Raw genomic sequence first — 15765 nt, 5'->3', positions numbered from 1 at the left:
GCGGCCCCGGGATGTAATAACAAGGTCGGTCCCCAAATTACGATGACAGTTGGCATGGCCAGCAAAACGTAACTTTCAGCCACCAATTTAACGCATGTAATACAGAAAAACATCATAGTGTTGCTACGCACCATAAAGCTTTCTATAGACTTTTCATTAACTTAGGCCTACAAAATTCCTTTGGCTATTAAGTTAGCCCACATTGAACTCAAAGTCATTTCTTTCTTAATAAAGATAATTCCTAATTTGTGTTTTATTTCTGTCTAATAAGGTAAGTCTTTATCTTAATCTTATAATATATGAATTATTTTAAGAATAAATAGATTTGGTAAGTTACAATATAAAATTTATTAATGAAATACAAATATAAGATAAGTTATTGGTTGAATTAGCTACAGGGTAAGTTAACAATGGTAAATTTTCAAAATGGTGGGGGTTCCAAAGTGGATGAAAAGATTCTAGGCTTATACTGGGTTGGTTTCTTCTAAAGTACTAAATAATATTTAAATATGAGCTCTTAATTTCAGGGAGGGGTGGTCGTGCCGGTTCGAATGATATATTAGGCTTCTTTAAAATGCAAATAATTTAATTTAGTTATTATTCTGAAATACTAGGTTCGTGATGCTATTAATATAATAATGTTAATGTCCAAAGAAAGATTCCAGATAGTTTCACTGAATTTAATGAAATAAAATAGAATTTGAAGATTAAATTTTGAATAAAAGTTCAATTTAAAATATCTTGATGAGTTAAGTTAATTGGGCCTATTAGGCTAGGCTGATTAAATGTCCAATGAAGATTAAATTTGTCCTTAGTTAAACAAGATGGATGATGGTTACCAAATTTGGAGTGTCTGTCTTCACCTTTGGATCCATGTAATAAATAAAATAGGGGTTGGTTAAAATTTGGTAACTCTTCAAGGCACTTGTCCAATACTTTTGGATGATAAGAAATTTAAAATTTAGGTTATACTTTGGGATTATGAATTTAATTTAAATCAAACACAATGTCTAATAGAATGATGTTCACACTGTGAAGAGTTGGCAGGATCTGGGCAGAGGCAATGGTAGAAGCTCAGGAAGTCCATGTCCATTGTTGAAATTATGTACAGCTGGTTAATTCACATAAATGACACTTGCCACAGTAATTTTGATTTTCTTTGGATAATTTTGAAAAGTAATACTATATTTAAGATGTTATTACTATATTGCAATTTTCTTACAATTATATATTATTCTAAGTAAATGATTATTGTTGGTTTTTGATAAGTACAGGATAGGTATGGAGAGAATTGGCATAAATATTATATTGTCGCATAAAATAGGATGATGTTTCTGTGGGGTGATGGGATATTATATAACATTGAACAAAATTGGATAAAATAACACATTAACAAGGAGAAACATTAAATAGCTGATAACACATTATCAGGGTCATTAACAGACATTATGGGAGAAAATATACAAAATAATAGATAAATAATTATTAATGTTAATGATGAATGAATGACATGTAATATTACAGTGTGGTGAAAAATAGATTTAACAAATTTACACATTAAAGACTAAAAAGTTGAGAACAATTATAAAAAAAAAACTTTTTAAAAATGCCATGATTTTAAACGCAATAAAAAGTATTTTTATTTTGAATTATTCTTCTGCATAGATATAACAATAAGTAAATAAAAATATGTCTAATAACACTTGAAACATATACAGTATTTACAATTAAACTAAATGTGGTTGTGTTGCTAGCCGAGTGTCTACCATCGCGGACCTCGGTGCGAGAGGGACTTCAATTACATCACATACACTAAACACTTAATATGAGTTTTGATCGTTTCTCCTAAAAGCTAACATACTCACGTTGACTCATAGTAAAAATGCTACTAGGGTAGAAAAAACTGTTTTAACAAGACACATATAAAAGTGGTAGTGGAAACACCACCACCACGGGTGGCGTTGATGATGTCCTCCAGGTCACAGGTCACGGGATATGATGGTCGCGAGTGTCGAGGATGATGTCCCTTTGCCCGCGGGGGATGTTAAAGATTTTGCCGCGGTCCCGGATAGGCTTACCTATGATGGCTTTGATTTAGTTTAGGGGAGATGTACATGATTTCATCCACGATCACGGGTGTCGATGATGATGTCCCCTTGATGCATAGGAGATATTCACGATTACTTCCGCGATCGCGAGGAATTTCCAGCATAGGGGGAGGGCCGCTCAAGTAATTTGGCCTAGGGCCGCAAGTAGGCCTACCCTAAATCCGGCACTGACCACAAATATAGAATTGAAATATGACGTGACACTACTACCATTGACTAATTTAATATGTATAATCAATGCTACTTACCTTTCATAGGATTCACTGTCTTGTTAAAACAGAGTCAGCAGGACTTCCGGGCATCTTAGATTTTCTGCCCATAACGGAAATGTTAATGGTTGAAGCATATTACGGCATTGTTTATTAAGATAAAATGTTGTAAAATATCTCATATTAAAGCCATTGAAACTGCGGTGTGATTTCCTATTCACTTTTCAATTTTAATTGTTATTATTTTGTCAAACTAAATAAATATATTGACTACTAGCTGTGTGCCCGTTCTACGCACGGGGATCTTATAGTAGTCATTTGAATGTGACAATAATCACACAATGTTGGGTTTTTGGACATTTGTAATTTTATTTCTTAAGTAGGTAGGCCATGTATTCTATGGAAAAGTACCGGTATCAAGGATCGTCGTCGAAAAGGTTGTTATGAATAAATAGGTAGGCGTACGTACGTACCCAAAGTACGTACCCAAGAGATGGGCTATGGGCCTATTGGCTGTATGGTCCAGCGATTGCATCACACGGTGAGTAGAAACAGAAAGTGACACATTGGAAAAGCGAGTTTAGCATCATCCGTATACCTCTGTTACAATCACCCACTGCAGTTGTGATTTTTTACTTTACACTTTACATAACCGCCATTGAAGCGCCGTCAATGAGTGGAAACCTTGTTTGTAAGCTATTGACGACGATCATTATGTATCCCAGCCCTATACAACACTGATTCAAGGTCTTCTTTCTGGTTATCAAAACTCAAGAACAATTTTATACACAAAGATTTTCTGGTTCCTGACCTGGATGATGCCTAGTTATTTAATTTTATTTACGGTTACACTATAATATTGCACTTGCGATTAATTAAATCCGCTATGTAAGAAAAACGTTTTTAATTTCACTTGGTTGGGATTTGCTTTCAAAACGGGATCGAAAATGGTTGCGGTATTTGTAAACAACATTGTAAACATATCAGTGGCAGCTAGAAAAAAATAATCTTGATCCGAACAGCTGTTCGTTATTTCATAAATAAATGATTATGTGATAAAAATTGAACGAAAATTTGACAAAAATCGCACAAAACGTCATTTTTTAACGTCCGTAATTTTATTTACAAAGAAGTGAGGCCATATTTTAATGGCTAAAGACACTCTGCCAATCCATTAAAATGACTTGGATCTTGAAAGGTACTCTCGTTTTCATGGAGAAGATTGCGTAAAATGCCATCTTGAGTGTTACAGACAGACAAAAAGACAGACAGACAGACAGAAATATAGATAAGACTTGTTTCTGCTTCTTTAATGTATAAAACGTAAAAATAGCCTAAAAATATATAATTCTGAGCAATGTACAGACAAAACTCAAATTTTATTTATATAGATAACTGTGATTTTTTCAACCTCTAAAACAAAAATTATAAAAATCTCAAAAGCAATTCACCAAGGAAAATATATTTAAGAATCACGTATAATTTTCTGCTCGGTAATTAAGCTTATGGTGCATGATTAATATGCTTCAACGTGAACGCATGCTTTTGATGATCGGCGCTAGGACAACCACTCTTTAGCCTGGCATCTGACGGTCAACAACAATGCAAAATTATTGACTCCTGCTGACTCTTAAATTTAAATATATGTTTCACGTGTTATTACATGTGTTGACTTATGTGAAATTAATAGCATATGCTGATTAATAGATTGATAGGTAGGGCCTAATATTGTCTTTGGAGATTATACTAACAATTGTTGTAATTTGTGTGTTAGGCTGTTATTCCCAGTTTCAAGAATGATTAATTAAATTGGTTTACCTTATGGTTACCAGGTTCAAGAATCTACAAATGACCCTACCTTAAAATTACTACTACTTTTAAATTACGGTTTAAGAGGTATTGCAAATTTTTTGATTTTACCCATAAAATACCAATATTTCTCCCAATGCATTTTAAGGGTTAATGTCAATGGCAAGCTTATGGTAGAAAGTATGTGTCAGATAGCTGATACCGTTTATTTCAATTTAAAAGTATCAGAATTTGTCTTTATGTAGGTTAATATCTGAAGGATTTTTTAGACTGTAGCTCTTGAGAAATTCTAACTAATATGTAAATCAGCTTAATAAATACAGGTTTAACAGACTACTTGACACCCGTGCTTAGGACGGGTCCACAGATAGTACAGTACTTTGTTTCTACGTAAAGCTTAAATTACAGAGTGCAATAAATAAGAACATTTTAAACATAATATAAACATTGAACAGACTGCTTATGTATGCCGATAAAAATTAAACAGTAGGAGAATAGTTTTTTAAAGAACTGAATATTTAGAGAGTAAATTAATGGCAAAGTAAGACTATACTTTTTAAACTGAAATATATTTCTTAAAAAATAGCAAAGTACCTATTTCGAAAAAGCTAACTCTCTTGAAGCAAAGCTTAGTTAAAATTTTGAGCTCATTGACATCAGTGAAAACTGTTTTGATTTTGTAGAATATTGTAAAATAATGTGTTTATAGTATACCGGTACCACCTACTTCAATTTAAAATTAATTTGGATGAAAATATTTTGTTTTTCTGGGGGAAAAACTGTAAAAAGCCTATACTTACTGTCGGCATCTACTTCTTCAATCAGTTCGTCGAGGATTTTCTTGTTGAAAGGTTGTCCCATGAGTCGAAGAATGTCAGCCACCATGTCTGTAGGTATACTGCCCGACCTCTCACGGTCAAAGGCATCAAACGCTTTTCTCAGCACTGAAACAATTGTATATTTGACGAGTGTTAGATAACACTATATGAAACCGTGTTCGTTTTTTTTTATAAAACTCAACTAAAATTACAAGTAGGCCTATCTCTGTTTGTCACTATTTAGGCAAAAACGATTTAATAATTTTGCAAGCCTGCTTCCTTGACTTCACTGATCAAATTATGTGGATTGTTGTTACATTTATGTCTGCACAGCTTAGTGGATTTAAGAATTAATTTTAAATAAACTCAATATTGTAATATTGTTACTAATCAATTGTAACAATTTCTCAATTGGAATTGTTAATATTGCTCAATATAGTTGTGTATTGTAGTGTTGTCAATATTGTTGTTGTATAGAAAGTTCATATATTGTATTGTTGCTATACAGGTTCTTTACAATAAAAACTCGGTGATTTTATAAAAGCTATTTATTTCCTCTAATATTTTTCAAAACCAGTAATTACAGTTACCTAACTAAGCCTGCCTAAACCTGGCTAATGACAAGGTTGTGGCTGTACCTAACCATCTGTCAGACTTCAATTGATTTGCGATTCTTCGACTGGAACTCTACGACCTTTCATCCCTCATGCCTACCGAAGACCTCTCTATGACTCCATTCATAATCTATCTCACCCTGGAATTGCCGCATCAGTCAAACTACTTCAAGAGAGATTCTGCTGGCCTTCGCTGAAACGCGATGTTTCATTGTGGGCCAAAACTTGTATTCCTTGCCAACGCTGTAAAACATGGCGGCACACTTCTAGTGAACTCGGTGCCTACCCTACTGCCGAAAAACGATTCTCTCATTTGAATGTTGATATTGTTGGACCCTTACCTCCTTCAAGAGGATATCAGTACCTGTTAACCATCATCGATAGGTTTTCAAGATGGACTGAAGCGATACCAATCTCATGCATCACCGCAGAAGAAGTTTCTTCCACTATTTTGCACTCATGGATATCTCGCTTCGGTGTTCCTCGTTTTATTATTACTGATAGGGGAAGGCAGTTTGATTGTGAATTGTTTTCATCATTGACAGCCATGCTTGGCATAAATCACATAAAAACTACAGCTTACCATCCTGCTGCAAATGGAGCTATTGAAAGGTGGCATCGCTCCTTAAAATCGGCTCTCAAAGCACAACTAACAGCAGACTGGGTTTCCAAACTTCCATCAGTTCTGCTTGGACTTCATTCAAACATAATACCAGAAATAGGAGTTTCACCTGCACAGCTCGTCTACGGAGAACCAATCACCCTCCCTGTTGATTTCTTTGAAGACTCCAAGCTGCCGAATGACATCCCTAAACTACTTGCTCGACTTCAAGACCATGTCGAATCAATTCGTCCTGTACCATTTCGCCATCATCATAAACGATATATTTTCATCCATCCTGATCTCATGACCTCATCTCATGTCTTTATTCGTCATGACGCAATAAGAAAGCCTCTTCAACCAACATACGAAGGGCCTTTCAAAGTTGTTTCAAGAGGTGACAAGTATTTTAACATATTATTGCCACGGGGTGAAGATACCGTTTCTATTGATCGGCTGAAACCAGCATTTATTCTTCAAAATCATCTTCAACCTACACAGTCTCAGATGGATAAAACAATGGAGTCAGGTAATGAACTGGCGAAACAACCTGAAACAGACTCACCACCAACGAGACCTAGAAACATCAAGACTCAACAGCCTTCAGCCCAACCTGGACCTTCTGGACTTGTCCATGAACGAAAAACCCGCTCGGGACGTGTTGTGAGGTTCTCTTCCAAATACCTCACATGAAACTTTGCGCTGTCACTGGGAGGGGAGTATGTGGCTGTACCTAACCATCTGTCAGTATTCAATTGATTTGAACTTAAAACACATGTTAGCAATTATTGTTAACTAATATTTACTTTTCTTGTTTACCTTTTTCTTTCTTTTGATCTTGTACTTTTTGTCCAGACAATAAATCCTATAAAATACTAATTATATTATTTTATTAATCATTGTACATCATCATTAACCACAAGGTTATTCTAATTTACAATACTTCTACTTACAGCTAACCTCTACAGGATTTATCACTACTTCTGCCACAACACTGTCACTAGACTGTCACTGTCACTGTTACTGTTAATGTCACAGTCACTGGCACTGGTCCACACCGGCGTGCGGTCGCTGCACTGATCTCTGACTTGACTAGACTCGGACTGGCGTTGATCTCTGACTTGACTAGACTCAGACTGGCGTGTGCCGAAAGACGGACCTTATTTGTAACACTACCCCCTCCTTAAGACTGTCCTGTCCCAAAACAGATTCCCCAGAGGCTTGCGATCTTCTGGATCGATAATATCTCCGGTTCCCCATTGCCTATTTCGCTTCAGGTTGTGCCAATGATGGGGCTCCGGCGCTCATGATCTTCGGTCCCTCCAAATGTTTTTCCTGAAGACTGCGGCGCTAGCGACGCTCTCAGGTCTTCTGCTACGCAGAGGACCAAGGTATATTGCACTGGCAAGGTGAAGCGGTCCTTGTATAATAGCCCCAGTCCCTCATTTCCACGTCTCTTAGGCACAACGTCGCTTGGCTCGTTAGACAGGTTCCGAACTTGTTGTTCCTCTTGTTGGCTGTAATCTCCTTTGTAGGGTGCAAGTCTGTTGAAATGGAATATTTTGGGTTTGCCATATGGTTGCTTCTTAGTCTGGTAGATTATGTCATTTATACGGGATATAACTTCATAGGGTCCTTCCCACGAGTTCTGGAGTTTGAGTGAATAACCACGAAGCCTTTGGGGATTGTGTAGCCACACGAGATCTCCAGGTGTGAAACCTCCTCCCTCGGCCGTCACGTCGTACCTCTCCTTCATCCTGTCACTTGCTCCAGATATGTTGCGATGGACTTTCTAATGAATCTCGTCCATCCTCTTCCCGTTCTTAAACAAGGGAGCAACATCCTACCACGATGGTCATCCTTAACCGTCCATCTTCCACTGTATAATGTGTCTTAGGTCTGGGTCCCCCTTCTGGTCCTCTGACCAGCTTCTTCTTGTCCCATTCGTCGTTAACGGTAGTCACTCGATGAACCGATGCACTTTTGTCATCCTTGCGCGCACAATGATTGCAACTGTTTCCGCATTGCCTTCTGGCTGAAGTGTTGTGCATCCGCCTTCTTATGTCTCGGCCCAGCACGATGAATTGACTCGAAGTCATACTCCTGCTTCGTTCCTGAATAGATTAAATGACGTTTACTCCGGGGACGCCCCATCTCTCCGCAGTTCCAACAGCGTACCTGCCGGTGGCGAGTTTTAAGTGCCTCCAGAACTCTCTTTACCAGGTCCTCGATGTCTAGTGGAGCCGTTGTAGGTTCTGCGTCTGCCGCACGGACTCGAGCCTGGCCTCTCACCGACTGTCGCACAGCCTCAAACTCCAGCGCTTGTGTCAGTGCGTCATGCGTCACTCAGGGTCCTCGGTCTGGCAGGCTTCACTGCCTGTTGAGTCTCAGGTTCACGTAGTCCGTCTAGGAATTTATCCACCTCCAAGCTCTCGTAGACGTCATCCGTGACCGACAGATAAGCGATAAAAAATGGTCGAGCAATGTCGGCTTCAAACTCCAGGAGTGTCTCGCTAGGTTTCTGTATCCGGTTCCACAGTTGTGATGGGTAGAGCTGGTCCATGTGTCGATGCCCAAATCGCATGTCCAATCTTCTTACCAGTTCTGGAAATTCTTCCGCTCCGCCATCGGCATAGCATGCAGAACAGCTAATGCATCATCCCAGAGTGCAAGACACAGTGTTGAAGCCTTTGTTTCTTCGGTCCTCCCACGAACCATAGCCACTGTCTCAAAGAGAATCACGTAGTCCACCCAGGGGGTTTTGCCCTCGAACTATGTTCTGAGGAGCAACGACAGCAATAGTGGGCGCTTGGAGATTGTTTCCGGAGCGTTATCCGGTAGAAGTTCACCAGTGCTAGCCGAGGTCGCAGGTGTGAAGCTCCCCGATGCAGCCATCTCCTGCCTAAGCTTATCTACTAATCTATCTTCTAGATTCTTTTTCATGCAGTTAAATTTCTCATCAATTTCATTCATTCTACTTTCTAAGCTATCAACTTTGCTAGAATATTAATCTAATCCGTTCAGCATTTTTGATTCTACATTTGACATTTTTGCGACAATATTAGCTTCCAGGGTTTCTAACGTGTTACTAGTTTCTGATATTTTTGACTCTAATGTTTTCCTATTTTCTGACATTTTTGATTGGCATTTTATCAGATGGCATTATCAGGCCATGTTTATTTTTATCAGATGTTTAAAATAAAACCTTATCTGGGTCTTCATAAAATTCCCAATAAACATGTAGGCAAGAATGCAAAAATGCATATCAGCTGATGAATAATGAAGTAAAGGAAGCAGGGCTGCCAACTTATAAGCTTGTTTTGTACCCAACCAGTAACTCTCTGTGCATGTAATTATTTAAGTTGAATTTTATAAAAACACCCTGTATATAACCATAGACAAAAAACATATTAATAGTTTATGAGAGTTGAGAGGTTGAGTGGTGGATTGATTGACTCGGCAAGGGTGAATTGTGTTTTTAGGTGTCATCCATATTGTGAGATTTTGGTACATCCTGTCAAGTGCTTCACCGCCTTTCAAACTTGAGCTACCTGATAAACTGCATCATCCTGTCCACAAGTTCTGCCTCTCCCTATAAAATTGTCTGGGTAACGAAATTGGTTATAATGCTTGTCCTGAAACCTGATGGCTGCATTTTTTGCTGGATCGATTCCATGCGGGAGCGGGCAGAGAACACAGAATATAAATTTTATATTCTTTTATATTCTGTGTTCTCTGGGAGCGGGACATTGGGCTATCAATGAAATTAGATAGTAAAAAGACCGGAGATCAGATTGTTCCCTTACAATAAACACCAAAAATGCTAATTACGAAAAAAGAAACACAAAGTAAAAACAATTACAAATTTTAAATTTCTAAGCAGCTGATTAAGAATACTAGTGAAATGTTATATTTTGTAAAACAATAATACTATGTTGATTTATCCAAGTATAACACTATATTATAATTTATTTATTTATTTATTGCCAACGGACTAAATTGAAACTATGCTGCTAATAAAAATTAAAATTTTATTGATTCAGTGCTATTTGTAATATAGTTGATAGTTGTTTTCCTAAGTAACTTCAAATGACTTACTTTGTCAACCTCTGTCAACCAATAAGTACAAGGAAATGTTTATTATCAATACTTCTTATAATTGTATAGTCAGTTGCTAAATACCATATATCTAGTGATTTTCATATTTCGAGCATATGAAACTGTTTAACATGCAACATGGAGGGGGGAAGGAAAGTCCCAAGTCTATTTTTGACAACGCTAGACTCCAGCAACTAGCAATATAGACACAGAACTCTTTACTAGGAATAGTTGTCTAAACAAACTACACCACAATTAAAAAAAAGATAGTTGATTGGATACATGGAAACCTTGATTAGTTCTCGCTCTTTTAACCATCAATCTCTTTTTCGGCAATCTTCAAAATCTCTATGTCCCTATTTCTACTGTGCTTTTATACCGCAGTATTTTAATGATATGATATAGTATATAAATAAACATGCATAAAAAGTGCTACTGTGTGTTATTGACATCTACACTTTGTCATCTTCTTAAAAATTCATTATATTTTTTATTCAAACTGTAGTAATAAATACAGGGATTTCTGTCATCTGTCTATCCTGTTAACCGTTTTTGCTCAGTTCCATAGGTCTAGTGGTTAAAAAATTGTTTAATTGATAAGGTGATTAAACGAGGTTACTTACGTCATGTACATAAATAAATGGAAGTTTTACTGTATGTACTTGTGATAGTGAAATCCATACTTGTAATATCCAAAAGTACAAAAAAAAAACAGTAAGTTTTAGTAATTATTGTATTTATTTACTCCTAAATTATTACAGAATAATTATACGCTGTGTGCTTGCAAATAGTTAATAGTCTCATATCTCATAATTGCATCGTCTCATACTGCATAACAGTAATTCACTAAATCACTAACAAGAAACAAATAAATCAGACACTGTACTGTGCAACCAGCCACCTTTAATAATACCGACATTATTATTTGTGAATTTTGATCGGTTCCATAAGCCATAAGTTATTCATTTGGCCAGATTTACACTAATGTATTGGCTAAGTCAGAAAATGTCATACTTTCAGTATTAGCATAACTACAAAAAAAAACCACCACTTTGTAGCGTTTATTTTGTTTAATTCTTAATAAATTGCTAAACTTAAAATTTCATACTATTCAAACTAAAATAATCATGTATGTTTCAGTGTCTAGTAGCATTGTGTAAATCTACTATAAACCCAAATTATCATATTCTTCACTCTTTTTTTTTAAATCAATAACAATCAGTATTTTTGTATTTACACTTATTAATCTAATCTTTTCATTATCAAGCGCAATTTCATAAAGTTGCATGTAGGCTAAACATATTTTTTTTAGACTCCAAAGCACTAGTTGTTACATTTTAAGCCTCATCTGCAAAAGAAAGCAAATAACAACAAAATAACAGTTTTATTTTGTTACTTGCACACACTATACAGCGTAATGCTTATTAGGGTTACTTGAATTGTATACTTTAAAAGAACATTTTGGACCCCAACTTACCAGAGATTTGCTCAGGTGGTAGATCATCCTATAACATATGAAGATTGATATTAATAACAGTGTAAAACCAATTATATGATTGATAATAATTCATACCAAAATTGTATTGTCAGTTATATCATTCACTTTGAACACTGAAGTACGGTATACGTTCCATCTATATACCATTATTATATTACATTTTTTATCAACGAAAAACAATAGTTTGGAAACATTAGTAGACACTCAGCACACTCGGCAGAGCAGAGTTTGGACATGAAACACATGGAAGTTTGTTTCATATTTTTTAATTGCACAAGATGTCTTCTTGCAATACTACCAATCATTGACATCAATTCTGTTAGGCATGAGAAGTATTAGATTTACAAATAAGTTTAGAACTGTAGGGATGGAAATGTTTCTCTCGGAAAACGTTTTCTGATTTAACACTCCTCATTCAATTTTAAGTAAGTATATCAACGAAAGGTACAACAACATCACCCTTTTGTATGGGCGATGGCATTGTAATTTTTAAATATTTTAGCATCCAAAAAGACTGTTATTTAAGTTTTTTACATATCACCGCAAACAACTTTCAAAAGTGTTTAAAGAGTGTCCGTGAACTGAAGGAAATGAGTAATGGCGGAAACCAACTGGGCATTCTCCCATTTCCAGAAATAACTATCGGGTCGTCACCCCGTCTGTGGTAAACTATGACTGTAGATCAAGTTACAAAACAAAATAAAAATACAATAAACAATAGACCTAGTTTATCCCAATAATGTATTAGTATATTACGTTACTAGTTCGATAAGTGGTGTTTTACTTAGCTGTTTATTAACTGTTTTACTAGCCGTTGCAATTAGCTGTTTATTAACTGTTTTACTAGCCGTTGCAATTAGCTGTTTATTAACTGTTTTACTAGCCGTTGCAATTATCTGTTTATTTCATCAGCTGACGGTAAAAGTAAGTAAGTATAAGTGCACGGTAAAAGTACATTACGTTACTTTTCCGTGTGTAGGCATGGTAAAGGGCAACGTTCCAGCCTATCAATGGATGGACAAGTACCTGTTTCTGTTTAGTATGATGTAATAGTATATTTCATAACAAGAGTATAAAACGAGTCATTACATATTTGAGACCATGTTTGAAGTGTGAAATTTATCGAGCACTTTAAATGGTCGATCATATGCATAGACCCACTTTGACTCGTGTTTTGAACGTTACTTTTCGATATACTAAAAAGAATAATTATGATTAGCCTATGCATTACAAAGCTCATCGATTTTTGTTGTTGTTATGACTTCAATTTAAATTCAATGTTTAGTTGTTGAAAATTGAAACAGTTGATAAAACAATAACAAATATTTGTTTGTTTACGTCGGAGACTAAAAAAAATATAGTAAACATTTCTTTTGCATAGTAAACATTCTTATGCCGTAGTAAACAATGTAATGATTAGATTTTTGTAGCTGATAAACATGCAACGAAAACATGTCATTTCACAGTAGTGTAGCGAACTGTGAATATTATATAAGTACAGTTTATAGTGTTATTACAATGAAATGCTGAAACTCAATCCAGGCTCAGATCTTCCGAACTTTCAAACATTTATTTTGGAAATCTATAATACGATCAATATTTTGCAGGTTCTTGTAACAGTTGTAACCCAATTTAAAGATAAACACTTAGATTAGAGTAGTTTCCTGCACCCAAAAAATTTGAAAGAATATAAATTTGTTAAATTTATGCCATAAACAATGCCTTCTTGATCAGCATTGTACGTGTTATTAAATTTACGGAAAGTAAATAAAAGAAAAGTCTTTTAACACTTAAAACATATATTTACGCTTATACTGTTATTCACAAGACGGTAAATACAGGGTGATTGATATAAGTGTGCCAGCCGTTTTATTCGAAAACTATAAGAGATATAAAAAAAAGTTAAATGGTAAGTGCCTTGGATTTTTTATTTAAAAAATTGTAGTCAAGTCGAAAAAATTATTTTAGCCGCCATCTTTCCAATATGGTCGCCAACTTTGTTTTTTCTTATGGAATACCCTGTATTTTATTATGTATTCTGGTAGAAAATGTAATTTTGGTGATTTTTTTTCATAAACCTAACCGTATCTAAGATAATAATGTTTAAAGTTTTGGAATTTCTGCATGAGAAAGAGTTTCGATAACGGCAAGCATGCCAGCTGTTTTATTCGAAAACCATTCAAAATTTCACAACTTAAACCATTATTATCTTTGAAACGGTTAGGTTTATAAAAATAATCACAAGAATAAAATCGTCTTAAAATTACATTTTCTACCAGAATACATAGTAAAATACAGGGTGTTCCGTAAGAAAAATCAAATTTGGCGGCCATATTGGAAAAGTGGCGGCTAAAATAATTTTTTCGACTTTACTACAATTTTTTAAATAAAAAGTCCAAGGCACTTACCATTTAACTTTTTTTATATCTCTTATGGTTTTCGAATAAAACGGCTGGCACACTTATATCAATCACCCTGTATACAAAAAAGATGGTAAGTGGTGATCGATTTCGATTGGACACTCCAATCATCATCAGACCCAATAGGCGAATGTTTTGTATATTTACCGTCTTGTGAATAACAGTATAAGTGTAAATATATGTTTTAAGTGTTATACTAAGACGTTTCTTTTATTTACTTTCCATAAACAATGCTTCACAGCGTGTGAGTAATTAACAGTGCTAAATATTCGGAAAAGGAAAAAAAAGTGTTTTGACCAAATGTCAATAGCATAGGAAAAAATAAATACATTTGCCAAATTTGAGCAACATATTCATTAAAAAGTAAACTTCAAACAGTTTTCATTTTCTCCTTAAGAATAATATGGGATTTCAAAAATACTGTTTTACTTTCTCCCCCTATACATAGTATATGGAGAAAGTATTTTTTGTCAACATGTTGGAGTGTGAGTTTTGAGTGGATATATCTGTTTTGGGTATATCCTTTTAATAGATTATTCCCTATATGGTAAATTCGCTAAAACAAATACATTAACATTTGTATACACAATAAAGCTAACAACAGTTTCACAATGTCTACATTATGAAGAAAAGAGCGCAGTTGAAAGGTGCTCATACTGTTTTTGGCTAATAAAACCGAGTAATAATATACCATTAATTAAGCATGGAGAACACAAACCATTTCAACAAACCCATTTATCAGCATTGCAACCCAACCAAACTTTTTACCGGATTTTCTAGAAAAAAATTTTGGACATTTTGACACAGTTAAAGTTAAATTTTAGTTTAAAATAGACTCAAAAAAGTGTCTTTGTAGTAACAATTAACCAATTGATTCATTAGGTACGTTTAATTCACTTTAAGGGGTTTTCCATGTCATGTAAATGTTTGAAGGGACCCATATAACAAGCCCAAAATATGAACAAATTAACGGTTTTTAGTTTAAAAGACATTGTTATGGTAAATAACTAGTTGGCCTTACCATGTTGAAGTTTCTAGGGGGGCGCTGTCACTACGTCTGGATAGTTTGTGGAGTATCAGTCCTGTGGGGGGGGGCTGGAACTAGGGGGGTATTTTTAGCACAGTTAACCATAGCAGACCAAGCAGCAATACAGCTAACCGACTAGATGCTGATCTCTAGCGTATTTTATTTTAAGACGCAGTCCGAGTTGACGAGTGGTTTTCATGTTAAAAGCTGTAAACAATATACTTTATAATCCTGCTGTTTTGGCTGGAATATATGTCGGACGGAAATATCGATGTTTAAGATTGCTAATAAACTACATATCATTCGTTACATGTTAAATAATTTAGTTTACCATGGTGTTGAGAACTGAAGTTGAATTAGAGCTAAGTACAATAATAAGCTTTGAATTTTGTTGGTGATAACAGTATTTTTCTATAAAAGAACTCATAGCTACTACGCCACCGTGTTGCTATTGGCAATTATGTTAATATTATATCTAAGGAACATGTCGGTAACAAGACTGCAAGATCGAGCCACTCATCCTACACTCATCTCCATTTATACTTGGCTTAAAATATCTACTT

At 35.3% G+C, this 15765-nt stretch overlaps 1 protein-coding gene across 1 annotated transcript in view; it reads right to left on the bottom strand.

Annotated features, from left to right (window-relative positions):
- Positions 1–15286, bottom strand: part of LOC129004105 (troponin C, isoallergen Bla g 6.0301) — a 67605-nt gene extending 52319 nt beyond the window's left edge. The window contains exons 1-3 of the mRNA XM_054432529.1: positions 15197–15286; positions 11735–11762; positions 4927–5070 (exon numbers count right to left, since the gene is read on the bottom strand). Coding sequence (XP_054288504.1) covers positions 4927–5070; positions 11735–11762; positions 15197–15199 — 175 coding nt within the window. The 5' untranslated portion in view covers positions 15200–15286. The remainder of the gene's footprint in view (positions 1–4926; positions 5071–11734; positions 11763–15196) is intronic.
- Between the last annotated feature and the right edge of the window lie 479 nt (positions 15287–15765).

This window comes from Macrosteles quadrilineatus, unplaced genomic scaffold, assembly GCF_028750875.1.
Source record: "Macrosteles quadrilineatus isolate MER2022 unplaced genomic scaffold, UCM_ALF_1.0 Scaffold_1__1_contigs__length_201487025, whole genome shotgun sequence".
In the NCBI taxonomy this organism is placed as follows: Eukaryota; Metazoa; Arthropoda; class Insecta; order Hemiptera; family Cicadellidae; genus Macrosteles; species Macrosteles quadrilineatus.
Note: the sequence above shows the minus strand (reverse complement) of the source record. Positions and strands in the feature narration are given on the sequence as shown.